At 47.3% G+C, this 20,226-nt stretch overlaps 1 protein-coding gene and 1 pseudogene across 5 annotated transcripts in view; one reads left to right on the top strand and one right to left on the bottom strand.

Annotated features, from left to right (window-relative positions):
• The window catches only part of DCAF8 (DDB1 and CUL4 associated factor 8), a 39,923-nt gene extending 20,091 nt beyond the window's left edge, over positions 1-19,832 (top strand). For all 5 annotated transcript variants that reach the window (XM_027612875.2, XM_027612874.2, XM_027612878.2 and 2 more), the window contains 8 exons: positions 3,637-3,747; positions 11,131-11,203; positions 11,693-11,750; positions 12,267-12,374; positions 13,769-13,899; positions 17,556-17,675; positions 18,142-18,258; positions 18,872-19,832. In XM_027612875.2, the coding sequence (XP_027468676.1) occupies positions 3,637-3,747; positions 11,131-11,203; positions 11,693-11,750; positions 12,267-12,374; positions 13,769-13,899; positions 17,556-17,675; positions 18,142-18,258; positions 18,872-18,988 (835 nt within the window). In that variant the 3' untranslated portion in view covers positions 18,989-19,832. The remainder of the gene's footprint in view (positions 1-3,636; positions 3,748-11,130; positions 11,204-11,692; positions 11,751-12,266; positions 12,375-13,768; positions 13,900-17,555; positions 17,676-18,141; positions 18,259-18,871) is intronic.
• Positions 6,774-7,148, bottom strand: LOC113933118 (annotated as a pseudogene).
• Positions 19,833-20,226: the final 394 nt, after the last annotated feature.

Here is a 20,226-nt window from a genome sequence, read left to right as displayed (position 1 = left end):
TTTTTAAAAATTTTAATTGTTATAATAAGCAAAAACATCTTGTTTTAAAAATTCACATAATAAAATATATGGACGGGGCACCTGGGTGGCTCAGTGCCTTCAGCTCAGGTCATGATCCCGGGATCCTGGGGTTGAGCCCCGCATCGGGCTTCCTGCTCAGCAGGAAGTCTACCTCTCCCTCTCCCACTCCCCCTGCTTGTGTTCCTTCTCTCGCTGTGCCTCTGTCAGATAAATAAAATCTTTAAAAAAAAAAAATTGCCATCTTTATATGGATTTATCTAGATAACTAGACTTGTTTATCTAGAATTATCTGGATTATTTACGGTTCTTGTTAGTCTTAAAAATGATAAGTCTTATATGTCATTAGCAATATTAAGCAAGGGATGTCATTGATTCGCGTAGCGTACAAGTAGAATATAAGCTAATTTAGGGCATATAATCTCAAGGCTGGTTATTATTAGACTTTTATTTTTCTTTATTTTTTAAGATTTTATTTATTTATCAGAGAGAGAGAGAGAGCACAAGCAGGGGGAGCAGCAGGCAGAGGGAGAAGGAGAAGCAGGCTCCCTGCTCAGCGGGGAGCCCGATGGATCATGACCTGAGTGGAAGGGGATGCTTAACCTAACCAACTGAGCCACCGAGGTGTCCCTTGTTGTTTTCATTCTAAAGTTCCAGAGGGGAGGGGAAGTACAGAGATGCAACAAATGGGCTAAGTTTGTTTGGTCTGCTCTGGTAGAGAGTTGGGAAGCAGAGTGGGAGCTTATCCTGTGCGCCAGGTCATAGGAAAACCACCGTTAGACCACAAGGAGTTGGGGACCATGTAATGGGCAAAACAGATGACTTTGGCAGATTATTGAATTTGGAATGAAATGACATAAGCAGTGGCTCTGGATGCAAGCACTGATAGATGGGATAGAAATTCAAAGGGGGAACATAGGAGAAACTTGAAGTAGGAGGAGGCCCAGATTCTGGATTTGGGGAATAAGAGACTGAATTTTCAAAAAGTTTTTGCTTTAGGGGTTGAAGAAGTAGTAGAAAGCTTGGCTGAGGTAGGGGACTGAATGTAAAGTCCTGGCTGGAAAATCCAAGCTATCCTTACGTGTTAAGCTGGTGTGTGAACATCCACTTACATCAGAGGCATTTTTGTGTGAAGCTGGCATAATGGGAACTTTTCTTTTGTGTGTTTATGATAGCTAAGTCTCTGGAAGCTGGTAAGATTGGCTGACATCTTAAAAAGAGTTGGATTTGGAGCTGTGGGTGGGATATTCCTTTAGCCAGTGGAAGCCAATTTGAAATATTCTTCAGAGGATTTCTTTGGTCTGATCTGTAGTTATTTTTCCCTTTTTGTTGGAACATACCTGCTTACTAAAAAAATCTGCAAATTTTAAGGCAAAATTTGGTAAGTTTGTTTCTTATGTTTTCATGTGCTCCCTCCTTCTGATGTGAAAAAAAGTTTTTTTTTCTCCTGCCATGATTAATTATTTTTATAGCACCTCTGCAAGTTCCCCAGAGAGCCCAAGGTACTCTGCATCTATCCCTTGGGCGAGAGAATTTTTCGTTTCAGATGAATAAATTGAGACATTAGAAAGATTGAGCTCATTGTCAGGATTACAGGATGGTGGAGCCCTATTTCATAATCTTTCCCTTCAGGTTTTTCCTTTTGCTTCCACATGGTGGTCAACTTTTGTTTGTCTGACTCTCTCCTTCTGCAAATCCACATTGCTGAGAAAATGAGATGATCTTGTGAAAAGCAGAAGCGTCTGCTTTTCCCCATCTAAAGCCTGATTAGAGCTGCCTCTTCTCCACTGCTAGTTTTGTTCCTTAAACTCATTTTGGATGTGTTTTCTGCCTTGTGTTTTTGAGGGTTGTGTATGTGTGTGTTTTCCCTAATGACATTCATTTTTAATGATCTTCATGCACTGTTTCTTTTTTAAAGATTTTATTTATTATTTGAGAGAGAGAGAGCACTCAAGCGCACAAGTGGGGCGGGAGGGGCAGAGGGAGAGGGAGAGGCAGGCTCGATCCCAGGACCCTGGGATCATGACCTGAGCTAAAGGCAGACACTTAACCGACAGAGCCATGCGGGCGCCCCCATATACTGTTTCAGTGAAAAGCTACAGAGATTTTAAAATCAAGTATAATCTCTGTCCACTTTGCTTAGAGCAGTTCTAGGCTGGAGGGACTTTGACCATGCAGAGAGGTTGTGAAACCATTTCTTTACAAAGAAACTCGTTGTCATGGTTATATTTCCTTCAGTTTCCATAACAACAGAATGAGCAAAACCTTAGAATTAAAAACGAAAGCTAGAACTCAGCCCTTCCCTTCTCTGTCTGTCCTTCCCTGTAAATTTACTAATCTCTGTGGTACCACAATGGTACCGTATTTGGCCGGCTGGACACTTAGGCTTGGGAAGAGTATTCGTAGTGCCACCCTTAAGGTGGGACAGATATGTCTATTGAGCCAGAATTTTGTGGCTAAAACTCTAAAATTTTACAGGGTTTTCCTCAGGACCCCAACGCCCTCTTAAGGATCGCCCTTTTCTTGTGGTACAACCAGACGAGTAATTTAGAGGTGACTTTCCAGCTTTAGAGACAGCTGTCTTCGTAAGAATCTCCTCTCCTAACTTCAGATAAAGGAAGAATGCTGCTTTTCTTTGGACTGTCCCTGTGCTAGAGATGTGGCTTTTCATTCTTAAGTGTGCATATTTAGAGCTGGGTTGTGGCACTTTCGTGGAATCTGAGAGGTAGATTCTTTTTTTTAAGATTTTAGTTATTTGAAGGGCGCCTGAGTGGCTCAGTCAGTTAAGTGTCTGCCTTCGGCACAGGTCATGATCCCGGGGACTTGGGATCGAACCCTGAGTTGGGCTCCCTGCTCCGTGGGGAGACTGCTTCTCCATCTCCCTGTGCCCCTTCCCCCTGCTTTTGCCCTCTCTCTCTCTCAAATAAAGAAGATCTTTTTTTTTTTTTTTTAAGATTTTATTTATTTATTTGACAGAGACAGACACAGTGAGAGTGAGAGAGGGAGCACAAGCAGGGGGAGTGGGAGAGGGGGAGGCAGGCTCCCCGCGGAGCAGGGGGCCCGATGCGGGGCTCCATCCCAGGACCCCGGGATCATGACCTGAGCCGAAGGCAGACGCTTAACGACCGAGCCACCCAGGCGCCGGTAGATTCTAACCTTAAGGTCTTTTCTGGCCACTGTTTTTATGATTCATCCTCCTCTTTCTCTCTGCTCCCAGATGATTGGGAGAATGTGTTTATATAATATGGGAAGATGTGGGTGGTATCGTCTGTTTAATGATAGGTTATCATCATGTTGGACTCCAACTAAACTGACACTACCTGAGGAGCAATATTTTTATATACTTTAATTTACACATCTTGAGGAATACCATAAAATGACTTCACTACACGTTTGTTTTTCCCTCCCCAAGGTAGCATTTATTAAATATACGTGGAGGTGATTTTTGTCTTCTTCTTGTTCCAGTGTTCAAAACAAACAAAACCACTTTTTTCTTTCTTTCTCATTGAGAATCTGGTCTTTAACTAGCTGTGTCTACATAACTCTCTGTGCTCTCTCTTGCCGTGACCATCTGGGTCTTTTAGAGAATATAACGTTTACACTTTTCTACTCTTAAAGGAAACTGGTGGTGACAAAAGAGAAGGAGAAGAAAGTGGGACTGTATACGATCTATGTGAATCCTGCCAATACCCACCAGTTTGCAGTGGGTGGACGAGATCAGTTTGTAAGGTGAGTCTGGCTCTTTTGTGTCTTTGAGAGTTTGAGACTGATGCATTGGGTACCACCAGCTATCCTTTGTGGGACAGTGTGAACGGCCTTGGAATCCATTAACCACCATCCTGAATTTTTTTACCATCTTCCAAAGAGTTTAAGCTTCTGAGCATTCTGTTCCCTGATGTAACAATAACAATCCCTGAGGGATAGCTTAACTTATTACAGAGATTGTCAAGTTTTTTTTTATTTATTTAAGATTTTATTTATTTGAGAGACAGAACGAGAGAGAGAGAGCATGGGGCAGGGGAGGGGGCAGAGGGAGAAGCAGACTTCCTACTGAGCAAGGAGCCCCACGGCCGGGCTGGATCCCAGGACCCTGGGATCATGACCTGAGCTGAAGGCAGATGCTTAACTGACTGAGCCACCAGACACCTGAGATTGTCACGTTTTAAAGAAGTTTGATGAATTGTGACCAAGGTCCCCACATAGCAGCTGAGACATAAATCCAGGTTTACTAGCAACTGGTGTATTAGTAAATATTTTCCACCATTTTTCATATATAAATTAATGTGTACTAGAAATTTTGAATGCTGGTTTCAGATACAGAAATGATTTGAGTGGGAGTACTCAGTGTGAACTCTTGAGTTTTTGACTCCCACTGTCATGAACCAGTTTTCTTTCTCTGTAGTGATATCTTTGTTACTGTGAACATTTGTTGTAACACTGGCTAGTGAGGCATATCCTAAGGAAAACAGGAGTTCGGAGGTTCAGTCCCCCTGTGTATCACTTAGTTTCCTTCTGGCCCTTAGTCACAAACTGTATCCCCTCCCTACCCAGGTGGCCTGTTGGAGCTCTGTTTCTGTGATTATACCATCCCCCTTTGCTGAGGGATCATCGTTTGAAAAGGAGGAGGGAGAGCATCACTAGAAAAATGAATGACTTTTTGCTTTCCTGATGGGGGGTGAAAAGCATTATCTTCCTTTTAAAATAAGCGTGCATTTTTATAATTGTATTCTGAAATTAATTTCACTGATAACTATCATGGGGATAGAGTAAGTTTTTAGAAATACATGAGAGATGACCTTCCCTTGTTCAAGAATCCTGCCACAAGAGAATTAGACAACTTTACGCCTATTTCCTGTTTCCCTTGCTTTCCAAATTCCTATCGTTTATTTACCCAATGGCAAATGTGTAGTAGTAGTTTTTTTGTTTTTTGTTTTTTTTAATAAGAAGCTGTTGATCAAAAAGGGTTGTAGTTGTCAGGTGCTGCCTCCTCCAAATAGAGCATTTCCTGAAATTCCTAGTTTGGATTTCCTCCTCAGAGCTCTGGATTGCTTGAAAAGTCTATTTCTGTAGATAATTCAACCACTAGGTCCTTGATGTTTGGAGGAGACTAGAGCAGTGGGCTTTATCTTGAACTGCAGTTGATAACGCCTTAATCCAAAGCTGATACCTTGGCCAGGGTTAGACAGAGGCTGGAAGTCAGTTTGAACATTTTAGCACACAGAAGAATACTTAGATATTCTGTCTCTTATCAGCTTAATATCCTCTATCCCTTTGTACGTTGCAGATTTTCAGCAGATGTAAGCTATTCACTTGGCATGTGTAGATTTTGAGGCACACTGACCCTGTGCAAGCAGATGGCCCTTTGAGCACCCCAGATCTTCTCTGACATTAGGCTCATTCAGTTTCTCTGGCATCTCTTCAATTCAGCCAGTTGAGTGTTTTGGGATTTCCCCTTTCTGATTATTTCTTTGAAAGAACCTAAAGAGCTCGCCTTCCAGTACAAATTTGAAAATATTTTTGGTGAATATTTTATATCATAGTACCATTAGCTTTCATTCCTAGCCTGAAGGAATTCCTTCAGGGGAATATAGAGAAATTGCTTACTCATCCTTAAGGCCTTTGCATCATGAATCCTGAATTTTGGCTTAGTATTGTGAAGAAGCATTTAAAGGAAGCTTAGAGAGACTTGCTTTTTGGCCTAGAACCAAAAAAAGGGGTGGGGGGAAGAAAGGAGAAAGTAGGCAAGTAGAGGTGCTGGAGGTGTGGGTGCCTACTACTAAATCCTGTCTGGGTTGGTTTACGAATTGACAGGAGTGAAGAAAAGGAGAATGTATCAGATGAATGAATCCTGTGGTGGTTGGTTGACATGTGAATTTATCGGTAAAGGATTTGGTATAGGCCCCGGCTCATAAATACTCAATAAATAGTCCCTTTGCTTTTCTGTCCTTGGGCTGATATCAGCAACACTGAGAGAATGCTAGATGAAGGGCAGGTGGGGTGGTGGGGGGAGAAGAGGTGGGGAGGGAAGAGAGAGGCTTAAGGTAACAAGCTAGTACAATACCTGCAGGCCTGTGGAGATGCCATAAGGGTGTTGAGACAGTGCTAAAACCACTCTTTATTTGATTTAAAATGTGTGAAGGGCTTAGGAAGAATCAGTATGGTGAAGATGTCAGCTTCTTCCCAACTTGATCTGTTGATTCAGTGCAATTCCAATAAAAATCCCAGCAAGTTATTTTATGGATATTGATAAACTGATTTTAAAGTTTATATAGAGAGACAGGAGGTCCGTAAAAGCCAACACAGTATCGAAGGGGAAGAACAAAGTTGGCAGACTGATACTACCCAACTTCAAGACTTCCCATAAAGCTACAGTCATGGAGATGGTGTGGCATTGGCAGAAGAATAGACAAATAGATGAGTGGAACAGAATAGAGAGCCCTAAACAGGCACATGTAAATATAGTCAGCTTATCTTTGACAAAGGTATAAAGGCAATACAGTGGAGCAGAGGTAATCTTTTCAACAAATGGTGCTGGAACAGCTGGGCATCCACATGTGAAAGGAGTCTAGACAGACCTTATACCCTTTACTACAACTAACGCAGATGGTCACAGACCTAAAAGTAAAACCCCAAACAATAAAACCTCTAGAAGATCACATAGGAGAAAACCTGGATGACCTTGGGTATGGTGATGCCTTTTTATTTTTTATTTAATAAATTTTTATTTGCCAAAATGTACAGTTGGTGGGCTGCGTTCATGCATCTTTACTAGCAGCTAGGTCATCTCTACCCTTGGTGTTTCTGGTGTAGTAAGTTACTTGAGCTCTGTGCTTTGAAACTGGTTTAATAAGTCCTTCACTAAGGAGCTCCTGAAGGGCTGCCCTGGCCAGAGGACCTCAAATCTTCAGTCTCTCAGAGACAACAGCTAGAGTTACAAGCTTATAGTTGGGAACTTCCTTATAGAGTTAGTCTTACGTCGCTTTGTCAAACAAGACCAGGTTACTGAGTTTGTCCCACACTTTGCCTTTGGACCACTTCTTTTTGGCCTTGCTCCCAGATTTGTTCACTGGGTCTTTGTCTTTTTTGGCCGACTTTCCGGCATCTTTCTTCTTGTTGTCCTTGGGAGGCATTACGAAGCTCGGAGAGCAGCAGCCACACCTGCTCAGATGTTGAATCAAAAGTGGTGATGCCTTCTTAGATACAGTAACAAAGACATGATTTGTGAAATAGTTGATAAGGTACACTTCGTTAAAATGAAAAACTTGTGCTCTGTGAAAGACACTGTCCGAATTAGAAGACAAACCACAGGTTGGGATTAAATATTTGCAAAAGACATAACTGATATAAGACTGTTATCTAAAATATATGAAGAACTCTTAAAACTCAAGAAAACAGCCCGATTAAAATTTGGGTCAGAGACTTAGCAGACACCTCACGGAAGAGGGTATATAGATTGCAAATAAATATATAAAAAGGTGTTCCACGCCCTGTGTCATCAGGATAATGCATATTCAACAACGAGATACTGTCCGGAGCATGGACAACATCAAATGCTGGCAGGTATGTGGAGCCACAGGAAGTCTCATTTACTGCTGCTGGGGATGCAAAATGGTACAGCCACACTGGAAGACAGTTTGGTCGTTTCACACAAAACTAAACATGCTATTACCATATGATGTAGCAATCATGCTCCTTGGTATTTACCCAGTGGAGCTGAGAATTTATGCCCACACAGACAAGACACGTGTACACGGATGTGTGTAGCAGCTTTATTCATTGTTACCAAAACTTAGAAACAACTAAAGTGTCCCCGAGTAGGTGAATGGATAAACTGATACATCCAGGTGATGGAATAGGATTCAGTGTTAAAGAAGAAATGAGCTATCAAGACCTGAGAAGACATAGAGGAACATGAAATGCATATTATTAAGTTAAAAAAAAGCCAAAGGCTGTATACTATATGATTCCGATCATATGGCATTCAGGAAAAGGCAAAAAACTGTGGACACAAATACTAGTGGCTGTCAAGGGTGGGGTCGGGGGAGAGAGGAATAGGCAGAGCACAGAGGATTTTTATAAACCTAAAACTGCTCGAAAAAATAAAGTCTCTGATGTTTAAAAAAAAAATTTTTTTTTAAAGGCTTTATTTATTTATTTGACAGGGAGAGAGACAGCGAGTGAGTGAACACACAAGCAGGGGGAGTGGGAGAAGGAGAAGCAGGCTTCCCGCGGAGCAGGGAGCCCGATGCGGGGCTGGATCCCAGGACCCTGGGACCATGACCTGAGCTGAAGGCAGACGCTCCATGACTGAGCCACCCAGGCGCCCCCCTCCCCCCCCAAATTTTTTTAAATGTCAAGGTCCTGTCCTATGCTCAGAAAATAGGGGAAAAAATCATATTCATCTTTGTATCAGCACTGTCCAGCCCAGGAGCTGGCCAACTATACTGCCTGTTTTGTTTGTTTTGTTTTTAAGATTTTATCTATTTGAGAGAGAAAGGGAGAGAGTGCAGGAGCCAGGGGAGGGGTAAGGGGAGAGGACACGCAGACTCCCGGCTGAGCAGGGAGCCTGATGCTGGGCTCCATCCTAGGACCCTGAGATCGTGATCTAAGCCAAAGTCAGATGCTTAACTGAGCCATGCAGATATCCCTGCACTGCCTGTTTTTTTATAAATAAAGTTTTATTGGAACACAGCCATGGTCATTCATTTATATATTATCCAAGACTGCTTTCATGCTACTATGGCAGACTTCGGTAGTTGTGACAGGGACCACATGGCCTGCCAGCTTAGAATATTTAGTATCTTGCCATTTAAGATCAAGCTTGCCAACCCCTAGTCTAGTGTCCTATCTAGAATGTATTAGGTTCTTCTTAAATAATTACGGAAGAAAGGGGAAAGAAGGTAAGGATTTGCTCATAAAGAGGAAGGGCAGAGAGCCTTAGATACTGACGAACACTGAGTGGTCCATACACCAAAAATATTGAATACTTAAATATGTTTTACTAATTTGCTGACTTAAAAAGTTTATGATGGCTTAGTGACATTTAAGAGCTGTTGATTTAGACTTTGTTTAGAGGAAAAACATCAGATTATCAGATGCTGTGTTTGCTGAGGAGGAGTAATTGGCAGTGTACAGCAGTCTCCTGTTTGTCTTTTCTTTTTTGGGGGTTTATTTAGTAAAGATTTCCAGATAATTCTCTTAATGCAGGATATTAAGCAAGAAATGGTGGAGAATACAAACATGTATTGATTCATTCATCTATTCATCCAGCGTTTACTGAGCATCTCCTGTGCTAGACACACACTTGACTAGACAGACTTTGCCTTTAAGGAGCGTTTTGGAGAAACACGTATATTAAGGTTTGAAAATATCAGGAAAATGCCCAGGATTACTCACCCAGCAGCAGACTGCTAAGTAGCAGAGTTAGTATTTGAACTCAGATCAGACTCCTTAAACATGGGAGAAACCATTTCTCCATGCTGTTCTTTCGCACAGAGGAAATACTCAAAATGAATGGGAAATGAGTATTTCAGGTAGAGGGGCCGGTGTGTGTAGAGGTAGAAACCCACGCTGTGAACATGGTGTGTTCAAGGAAGCCTTGCTTTTTTGTTTTGTTTGTTCTTATATCACGGGTAGGATCTTTGAGAAGAGATGGAGAGTCCTACTAAGGAGTTTGGACTTTATTTAGTAGAAAATACAGAATCACTGAAGAGATTTTAAGCAGAGAATTTACATAAAATGTTGCATTTTAGAATAATTCTGGGGACAGCATGAGCAAGGAAGTCGGTTAGAAGGATACTACAAATAATCTAGGCAAAACCTCCCTCTAGGTTATAGTTTGCCTGTGTAGAGTCAGAGGAGAACTTCAGACCAAACCTCTGGGAAATACCAGCATTGAAGAGCTAAAGACAGACAAGCTCATGGACACCATGAAGGGGTGGTTGACCATCAAGGAAGGCAGCGGTTTTAGGGAAGGCGTAGTGAACGATGTCAAGAGAGACAGAGGCCTGAAGAGTAGACTGTGGGTGGAGGCTGTCAGGCCACTGGTGGCTTGAGCCAGGGAAGTCTCACGGGTGGGTTGAGGGCCAGAGCTAGATTGGAATGGATTGAGAAGGGAACTGGAAATGAGGAAGTGAAAACACTGAATGCAGATTGCTCTTTTTAGTAATTTAACTACGAGAAGGAAGGACAGAAAAAGCAGTAGTGGAAGTCGGCAGAGGGGGGTTTAGGAAATGGGCAGACAGGCACGAGCAAGAGGTTGAGGACTTACAGAAAGAGGTCCTCGGAGGAGTGGAAAGAGCAGCTATGGGGAGGAAGCACGCAGGCGGTGGCTTGTTGCTCCGGTGTGTCCAGCACCTGGCAGAATACCCGGGTGATGACATCTGTCCTACGTGTAGGAAGGAATGGTCAGAGTTTGGATCGCAGAGATGAGGAAAGGGGACACAGGTTGGATGGGAATAAAGGCAGGAGAGAAGAAATCTTGAGGAGATCCTGGCAGGGGTTTGTAATCGTCACTGTGAGGAGCGAAAGGGAGACCGGGCCAAGTCAGAGGCCGAGAGAGGCTTGAAGACCCACGGACTTCTAGGAGCGGGGCCTCTGTAGCGGTAAAGGTTGCTGGGGAATTTTCAGTAGAACTAAGTAGTAAGCGATTCAAAGCTGAGAGGAGAGAGAAACCCTTTCAGGTTAATGTGATTTAGGATTACCGCTTGAACTGGAGAGTGTCTGGATAAGAGTCAGGATTCGGAAAGGGCTGGGAGAAGGAGGGCCTTCAGGGAAGAGCGGGAGCCAGAATCTTAGTGGGGTGATGTCCTTTATCTGTCCTGACATCCAGCTGACTGCTGTTCTTGCCACTCCTTTGCAGTTCAAGGGGTCAGTTTGTTAAGTTGTTGTTTTGGTTTGTTTTAAGATTTTATTTATTTATTTGACAGAGAGAACACAAGTAGGAGGAGTGGGAGAGGGACAAGCAGGCTCCCTGCTGAGCAGGGAGCCCGATGTGGACCCAGTCCCAGGACCCCGGGATCATGACCTGAGCTGGGGACAGATGCTTAACCACTGAGCCACCCAGATGCCCCGTTGGTAAGTTTTAACATTTTGTTGTTTCTTCCATTATAGGATTTACGACCAGAGGAAAATTGATGAGAACGAGAACAATGGAGTGCTCAAGAAATTCTGTCCTCATCACCTGGTAAGATTCATGAGGGGCCAGTGGTTCCCAGCTTTCCTAACTCAACTCCAAGGCTGCCCCCGAAGTTGTTGGCCTGGTGGGAGGAGCTTGGACTTTCGAGTCAGTTCCCTGGATTTGAATCCCGGCTCCACCACTTACCAGCTTTGTGATCTTGGGCAGTCACTTCACCTCTGTTAGCCTAGGTTTTCTTATTGACAGAGTGTAGAGAGGTAAAGATCATTGCCTTGCCCGTGATGGTAGGGCCGAAGGAGATAAGAGTGTATGTCACATGGCTAGCACGCAGAAAAGCAGCAGAAAGCCCTCTCCCCTGAGGTGGCCACGTTTCACTGGTTGTACTCCTGTCTCTGTCTCTCTCTCTTTCTCTCTCTCTCTCTCTCACTCTCACTCTCTGGGAGAAGATAGCGGGGAGTTTGAAGGAAAACCTGTTTCCTGAAGGTGGTGAACAAGTGGGGGGGTGGGGCATCAGTCAGTATCTGCTCCTTATTGCAGGTGAACAGTGAGTCCAAAGCAAACATCACCTGTCTTGTGTACAGCCACGACGGCACAGGTACGTGAGCAGGGCCCAGCTCCCAGGCTGGCACGCCCCCTCTGTCTGGGGAGCTGCTGAGCCCGCGAGGCACGTGCCCTCCAGCGCTCACCGCTGTGCTCTAGCTCCAAGCGGAGCAGCTGGGGAGTAGTTGCTGACGGTGAGCACAGAGCGGGAGGACGTAGCAGATGACCCTTGGAGATGCCAGGTGCCACTTGCAGAATGCTGCAGATGAGATTTGGCAGTGCCTGCCCCGAAGCCCAGGCTCCTTGCCTGAGCAGGTGCTTATGCCTTTGGCTCACTCTTGAGTTGACGGGTATGATCTTCCTGAGCATTCTGCTACCCCTGGGTCGGCAGTGTGTTCTTAGTCTACCCTGGACACCCGATCTGCCTGCAGCTCCAGCTGAGTGAGATGGGTGCTCTACCTGGGTATTCGGAGGGGGCACTACTGGCAAGAAGCTGCACCCCAGCCCCCAGCTCCTGGTCCCGGCTCTTTTTCAGCCTTTGCCTTCACTGCTGTGTGCTTGTTCTTGGCAGAGCTCCTGGCCAGCTACAATGACGAAGACATTTACCTCTTCAACTCCTCTCACAGCGATGGGGCCCAGTATGTGAAGCGGTATAAAGGCCACAGGAATAATGCCACAGGTGAGCCGGTCTCTCTAGTTGCTGTCTGTTGGCTTAGGGAACGGCAGGATTTCATTCAGGCTGTGCAGATCAGAACTACCTAAAGGACAGGACAGCCTGTCAGGGCGGTGAGAGGCTGTCCCTCCTTGGGCTGGAGCTTTCACAGGCCTGCTGTGCTCAAGCACAGGGCGGCACCCGGAGCCTCTCTCACCACGGCGATGTGGCCTCGTTTGGGCATAAGGAGACTTGAATGACTGTGTTTTTCTTAAGATTTCAGGTAACTTCAGGCTTAGCGGGCTTGTTAGGGAATCTGGGAAAGCCCTCCTCAGTCTGGGGTACTGAATTGCCTGAAATTGGGGGTGGGGGTGGGGGGTGAGCTGCTAGCTCTAGGGCGGAGGAGGCAACAGTTCTTTTGAGTGAGGCAGAGGAGGAGGTGTGGTGTCAGCGCCTCCTGCCCCCTAGTTGTCGGCGAAGATTGGCCGTGTTCTGGGTGTGGTTCCTGCGCTTGGCTGCACTGCGGAGTCACCTGCTGATCTTTAAAGCCTGGCTTCTACCCCCAGACATTCTGATTTAATTGGGATGGGGTATGGCTTGATAGAGGTCTTTTAAAAGCTCCCTGTGTGACTCTAATGTACAGAAAAGTTGGGGTGGTCACTGCTCTTGGTCGTCGACACTGCTCCTAACAGGTCTCTGTCATAATTTTGACTTGGAGAGAGCAGTGATTTGTCCTTTTTCTTCTGAGCTGGTGAGGCGAGTGGGAGAACTGGTGCTTGGAACTTAGTCCAAAGGCAGACAGAAGCTGAGTGCAGTCCCGTGACGGCTGTGGAACTGCACAGAGTCGCTGGGACACCCAGCTTCTCTTAGTAATTCCAGGGGGTGGAGCCGTGTCATTCAGAGTCTTGGTAGCAAGCACGGTTCAGATGCTTCTGACAGGTAGTTGTGGCCTAGACCTCCTGCATTCTCGGGCCAGCTGACGGATGGCCCAGGAAGCAGACAAGGTGGTACTAAGGGAGTACACCCAGGGTGATCCTCGGGTGTAGCACAGGGCTGCCTAGGAGTGGGCAGAGCTGGGGTGGTTCAGGCTGGGACTAGGAAGGCATTACTGTGGCCGGAAGTGCTCCACAGGTCTTGGTGCTCCGTAGGGCAGAGACCAGTGAGACTGAGGCTGCTGCCGAGGGACTACAGCCCCTCGGCCCCGTGGAGCTCTTTGGGGGCCTAGAAACAGTCTCTGGGACTGGCGTGATTCTTGGTCTGTTATATACACACAGTCCCTTGATTTGTTTTGTGAAAATGAAAGGAATTCTTTGGCTCTTAGCTGACTTAGAGTTTGTGAATAACTAAAGTCCCTATAAGGTAAATACATACAGGCCCGATGCCAACTCTCATGTGGTCTCTTCCCTCATTTATCATTTCAGTAAAAGGCGTCAATTTCTACGGCCCCAAGAGTGAGTTTGTGGTGAGCGGCAGTGACTGCGGGCACATCTTCCTCTGGGAGAAGGCATCCTGCCAGATCGTTCAGTTCATGGAGGGGGACAAGGGAGGCGTGGTGAGTACGCTGCGCTCGGCTGGCTGGCTCGCTGCTCTCTCGCCAGTAAGGTAGGTGCGAGCAGGGCCACAGAGTTCTCGCACCAGGGCAGCAGCATGGTGCCGCGTCTCCGAGGTCTAGCCAGGACAGTAACGGCGGTAGAGTCTGGGGCTGCTGAGGCTTGGGTGGAATCCTGGCTTCCTTTTTCTGTCATCTGCCTCTGTAAGGCATGGTTTAGTGAGGAGAGAAAGGGATCTTAGGGAAGAATCTCTGGCCTGAATGAGGGATCTCTAGGCAGGCACCTTTTCTAAAAGAAAAGCATTGGAGTTGAGGGTGCTCCATCCTGCAGTGTGCCAGAGAGGCCTCCGCTCCGTGCCTTGCACCTCATCCCGTAGGGTAGCCAGGTAGTGATCGTGTCGAGATCCTGGGTCAGCGGATACAGGCTGGAAGGAGCTAATAGGGACAGAGCAAACATGGCAAAATATTTTAATTTTTTAAAATTTTTATTTATTTGTTTTTAAATAATGACTGAGCAGCCTGCTATGCAGGCTGTGGTCCTGTCATAGACCGCCTGTCCTTTGAATTCTAGACCGCCTGCACAGAGGCAGGGCCAGAAAGAAGCCTGAGGATCCTGAGTTGGGGAGTGAAGCTTGGTCAGCTTCTACAGTGCATCTAGCTAACCATAAATTTTTTTCTTTTCTGAGACCCAGAGTTAGGAAGGCAGTTGAGTGGGTTCCTGTTGTAAGGCTTTTGGATTGCAGAAGATCTGAAAGGCAGTGTGGGAGACTGCCTTGTACCGATTTCCTTAGGCAGTCTGGTGAAGGGCCCCTAAGGAGTGGCTGAGACAGCTTGGTTTCTCTTCAGTTTCATTCCTTCTAAACTTCGGGGGTTTGCAGAGAGTCCAGCCGTCTCTTCATGAGGCTCATCCTGAGAGTGCTGGTGGAATTTTAAAATGGTTCCCTGCAATCAGGCTTCCTTTCCTTGTGTGTTTCTTGTCCTAGTGTGAAGTTATTTCAGACTTTTTTCTGGTTTTCTCTAAATTTTTGGGACTTGGGGCCAGTATAGATCCAAGGCTTCTACGGCCTGAACGAGAGGGGTCCTGAGCTTGAAGGTGTGTCTCACTGTTGCCTGCTTCATGGCCTACTCTCCCATAGGTCCTCTTCTGTCGTCTGCAGTGAACTAGTTTAGTGAAACTAAAACATTGGAGTCTTCATGAGAATTCTGCAGTAGGCGTATAGTCAAAAGAAAGTCAGAAGGGGCCAGTGAATCCTTTCTAGATCATAAACTGTCTTGTGTTCTGTTCCAGAGAGACGCAGGGCTGAATGTCCTCCCCCAGGCCAGCGGCTTGTCCATTCTCCCAGACCACTCTGCAGGCCAGTTTGCTTTCACCTCAGCCAGAATCAGGGTCTGGTGATGCATCTAGGTGCTCAGGTGGGGAGGGCACCTGCTTGGGATGGGTGGGCCCCAAGCCTGGAGTGAGTGGTCACAAGAGTGAGAGACTAGAACAAGAGATAGACTGTACCTTGTAACAAGGTTCCCAGCTTGTGCTTGCCCCTGTATGAGCTTGATGATCTGTGTGTCCCCACTTGGCTCCTCTGTTGTTTGGTCCTAACTTCCCCTGCAGTGGGTCAACCAGGCACCAACCGCAAGAGCAGATTCAGAGCAGCTCATCATACAGTAGAATATTAGAACCAGAAGGCATCTTAGAAATTCTCATCTGCCTTGCCTAGGTCTCTCGCCTCTAGTTTTGGCTCAAACTCTAGTCCTTTCTTTGTTCCCATTCAGGGACAGGGGTGGGGGGATGATGTCAGAGGACAGTCCTTAGTCTCCCAAAGCACTTCGCTGCCCCTTCCCATCCCTGTGTCCCTCAGGCCAGTCCTCTTAAGGCTGGAGCTCTTGGCTCTGCTCACGCTTGTTACTGACAGGGTAAGTCCTGGCATTCAGACCTGGCCCAGAAGCTCTCTGTCTGCTCCCCCGGTGGGCTCCAACCCAGGTACTGTGTGCTACTGACTCTTAACTCCTCTTTCCCTTGGCTTTGCCCTTAATCCTAAGTCCCAAGGAATTTCTCCTCTGTGCTTTCTGATTTCACTGACGTGCTCAAGCAGAGCTAGGTCAGAGTAGAGGGGTTAGCAAAGGCTTATCAGGAGGTGGATGAATGAGTTCAGGTTTGTATGTGTAAGTTGTCACGTATCTTTTGATCATATTCTCAGGCAGTGGAGTTCCTGTCTAGTGCCTACTCGTGCTGCAGGTGCCGGAAACTTCCACACTGCCTAAGAGAGCCCCAGTGTCAACTTTGCGATGAGCTGACATGGGGAGTGAGAAAAGGAGAAGAGAAATGGGGTTTCTGCTTTATTCTTAGGCTCAGGCTTTAGCTTCAGTCTTTTCTGGAGCATTTTTATTTAGTTATAAAGTGGAAGAACAGAGAAGATTGGAAGTCTGTGGGTCAGTTTTATTTTCCATGCTGGCCCCAGTTTCCTCTCAGCTGCTCCCCCTGCGTGTGCAGGCCAGGCAGAGGAGGCTGGTCTGGAGAGAAGTAAAAGATAAAAGAGGCTTTTTGCCAGGGGTTGTTTTCTTGGCCTACAGGGCAGCTGCAAGGCTGGATGGGATGGGATGGGGCGGGGGGGAGGTGAGGAGCGGCTAGGACCACACCCTCTTCCTTCCGGGTGCTTTTCCTATCTATTCCTCATCTGACTAAAAGCCCGAAAATGCTTTATTAGCAGCTAGATCTGGGACCAGCTCTTCCAGTGGCCATGGGAGCTGCCTGCCTTGCCCTGCCCTGCCCTGCCCCTGCCCTACCCTGTCCTGCCCTACCATTTGGAAGGCTGATGTTTCCAAGTCAGACAGCAGGGGGCATGAGTGCCTCCAGACAGAAGGAAGCTGCCTAAGCCAGAAGGCGTGCCTGTCTGCGGGAGAACCTTTCTCTTGCTCAGTGACTATACCCAGAGGTGGCTGATATGGACACCGTGTGTGGCCCTGGAAGCTATCGCCCTACACTGTGCCACCCTTTAGCTGAGCCTGTTGGGCTTTCGGGGCAGACAGCAGGGTGCTGCACCCTGGGGCGCGCAGAGTTCGCAAGCATACCTGAGCCTCCGCTACCTCCTCACTCCCCAGCTCCGCCTCTTCCCAGCCTGTGCCTCCCTCCAGTTCGAGTCCACAGCGCCAAGGGAATGTAATTGTCCCTGGACTCTCTTCTGGGGGTTCAGTGGTAGCTGTTGCTTTCTTCATTTTTAAAAATTTATTTGCCATTTGGTGAAAGCCACGGAGAGGTTTTTTTTGTTTTGTTTTGTTTTTTTGTTTTTGTTTTTTTTCCCCAGCCTTGGGCAAGTTGGAGCTGTGGAATCCGGAGTGGATGAGGTCATCCGGACCTCACTGCCTTTTTGTGAAGCCAGCAGTAAGCTTGGCCAGTCACCCGCCCACCCCTAGGGCTGTGTCTAGGGTGAGGCCACCCCTACCTATACTTAGGAAATGAGAGATGGGCCTGGTCTTATACCCAGTCTGTGTCCAGTGTTTCTTCCACCCCCAGGGCCCTTGGCCTACGCTCATGATGGTTGGGCCTGCCTTCCCAGCAGCTGCCTCAGCTCTGATTGAGGACTATGTTTGGCTCAAGGTGAGTAGTGGTTTTTTAAGCCTTATTCCCATACACCCCTGAGCTTGTGCTTTCCTTTCTTCCTGACCAGGTAAACTGTCTCGAGCCCCACCCTCACCTGCCTGTGCTGGCAACCAGTGGCCTTGACCATGATGTCAAGATCTGGGCACCCACAGCTGAAACTTCCACCGAGCTCACAGGGCTGAAGGACGTGAGTAGCTGACTGCAGATGTTCATGTTACATTTTGAGTCTTCGTTGTCACGGGAAGGAATAGCCGCAAGCCCAGTTCTTTAAAGGCACTGCTCTAACACCGTCCACCCCGCCCCCCCCCCGCCATTGCCGTGACTGCCGCTCGGGGAGTAGTCCCAGCGCGGGGGTTCAGGTGCAGCGGCGGAGTGCCTGTAGTTCACGGTGGAGTGGGGGCGCAATGTCTTGAGGAAGAATCATTCTAGTATATGTGCTGCTGAAGCGAGCACGAGGAAGACTCATTCTATTTTAGAGCTTCGCAGGCTTCTCCGTGGATAAACCTGGCTTGGTGTAATCTAGCTGCCCTTCAGGTTAACAGTTCCTAAAAGAAGTTTTCATTGGGATAGAATGCCAGTCTTTTCTGATCAGGTCCAGGGTTCCTGTTCGTTACCCACCCCACCCCCACCCCCACAACCCTGTTTGGTTCCAGGTGATAAAGAAGAACAAACGGGAGCGGGATGAAGATAGCTTGCACCACACCGACCTGTTTGATAGTCACATGCTCTGGTTCCTCATGCATCACCTGAGACAGAGACGCCACCACCGGGTAAGCTGACGTAGAAGGTGAGCCCCCAAGGGCAGTGGCACTCTCGAGGGTGAAACGTTCCAGTGCACACTTCCTCGCCACTTTAAAAAGAGATTGGGTGGTTTTGATGGGGTGTCCGATCCATGGTCTTCCATCCCCATCAGAGCCCTGATGTAGCCTTGGAAGAGCCGTCGGGCAAAATGGGCGGTGTCTGCTTTCTGTTCCCCATCGCCACGCATGAGAGTGCTGTCTTCATAAATGAAGGCAGAGGCATGAGGGTGGGGAAGGAGTTGAGAAGAAATAGGGTGACCTTTTTTTCCTTGTGCCAGAAGAGGCCTAGGGCAGGGGTTAGCAAACTCTGGCAGTTGGCATGCTGCCTGCTTTTTGCAAATAAAGTTTTATTGGAATATAACCATACTCATTCATTTATGGTGTCTGTGGCTGCTTTCATTCTGCAGCAGCAGAGTTGAATAGTCGCAACAGGGTTATGGCCTGTGACTCTAAAATAGTTATTATCCGGCCCTTTAAGAAAAATTCTGCTGCCCCTGGCCTAGAGCATCTGAATTAGAGTTAAGACCTGAAAGGCTTGTCCTCGTTTCAGGGAAATTACTAACAGGCCTTTCCCGTTCTACAGCGCTGGCGAGAACCTGGGGTTGGGGCCACAGACGCAGACTCCGATGAGTCTCCCAGCTCCTCAGACACATCGGACGAGGAGGAGGGCCCCGACCGGGTGCAGTGCATGCCGTCCTGAGGCCTCGTACCCAGGAGGGGCGGGCTGGGGCTGCCAACCCGATCCTGCCTGGACGGCCCTTTCCTGTCCCAGGCCCTTACATTCAGCAGACACGCACTTTGGACTCTTTGCTTTAGATAAAAAAGAAAGACATCCCAGGAGACAGACCAGAGCGGGAGCGAACCTGCGGAGTAGCTAAGAATGGGAGCCAAGCCCGGGATGAGCTCCATGGAGAGGTGCACAGGGCTCAGCAGAAATGGCCTCTCCCCAGAGCCTTGTTTTTTGGGAGGGGGGAGCCTATTTTGTTAACTGGTTTGGGGTAGGGAATGGGGTTTCCTTTTCTTTCATCTCCCTTGTTTCTTGGGGGGGGGGGTGGGGATAACTGGCTGTTCAGTACCAATGGGCCAGAGTGGGGGTGGTAGAAGTGCCACTCTCTCTTTGGTTTAGGTTTTTGGCCTTTTTCTTCTTTATTTTTTAAAAGTCTGTGACAGTTGCATTGTTTTTTTTTTTTTCCCCCTGAACAACCCCAACCCAGGATCTTGTTTCTTCTGGGAAGTCCTTAGAGCCCCTAACCACCCCACACTCTTGACTTGCTTTCCCACCCGTTCATCCTTTGTACGCCCCACAGTGTCTCACACTTGATGATGTGTCCTCCACGCTCTCCTCTCAGTCCCATCACCCCGAGAACTAGGTCTGGTGAGGGAGGCTGGGGGTGGGTGGGCGGACGGGCAGAAGTGCAGGAAGAGTAGGAAGGATGTGTTACTTCTTCTGTTACTTTTAAAAAAAGTTGTTTGGTGGCAGTGATCTCCTTGCCCTGTCACTGTTAGAGGCCTAATTTTATATCTATAAATATATTAAAAAGCAAGTCAAACTTGGATGTATCACGATAAGATTATTGCCAGTTTTAAATACCTATATATTCTCTATGACAACAATAAAGGGACTGGAAGGAGAGAGTGGAGGTAATGATGTTGCGGGCCCACTGGGTCAGCCCGCCCCGTGTGTGCGGCCGTTGGGGATCGGGGTGAGCCCCTTCGGGTTCTGGAGGCGCAGGGACAGAAGGATCCTCAGTCCTGCCCTTCCCTGCCGCCTGCCGCGGTTCCGGGGTTGGGACAACAGGAAAATTCCTCTCAGTTCTTTGCCTCAGATCTCCTACCTCTCCTTCTGTCTTGTGGGGGTTCCCAGGATGGCTCTCCTAACCAGAGCCTGGCCCGTCTTTAAAACTTGACTGAACTCGGACTTCAGAAACGGTTCTGCCA

The sequence above is a fragment of the Zalophus californianus genome, chromosome 10, assembly GCF_009762305.2.
Source record: "Zalophus californianus isolate mZalCal1 chromosome 10, mZalCal1.pri.v2, whole genome shotgun sequence".
Taxonomy (NCBI): Eukaryota; Metazoa; Chordata; class Mammalia; order Carnivora; family Otariidae; genus Zalophus; species Zalophus californianus.
Note: the sequence above shows the minus strand (reverse complement) of the source record. Positions and strands in the feature narration are given on the sequence as shown.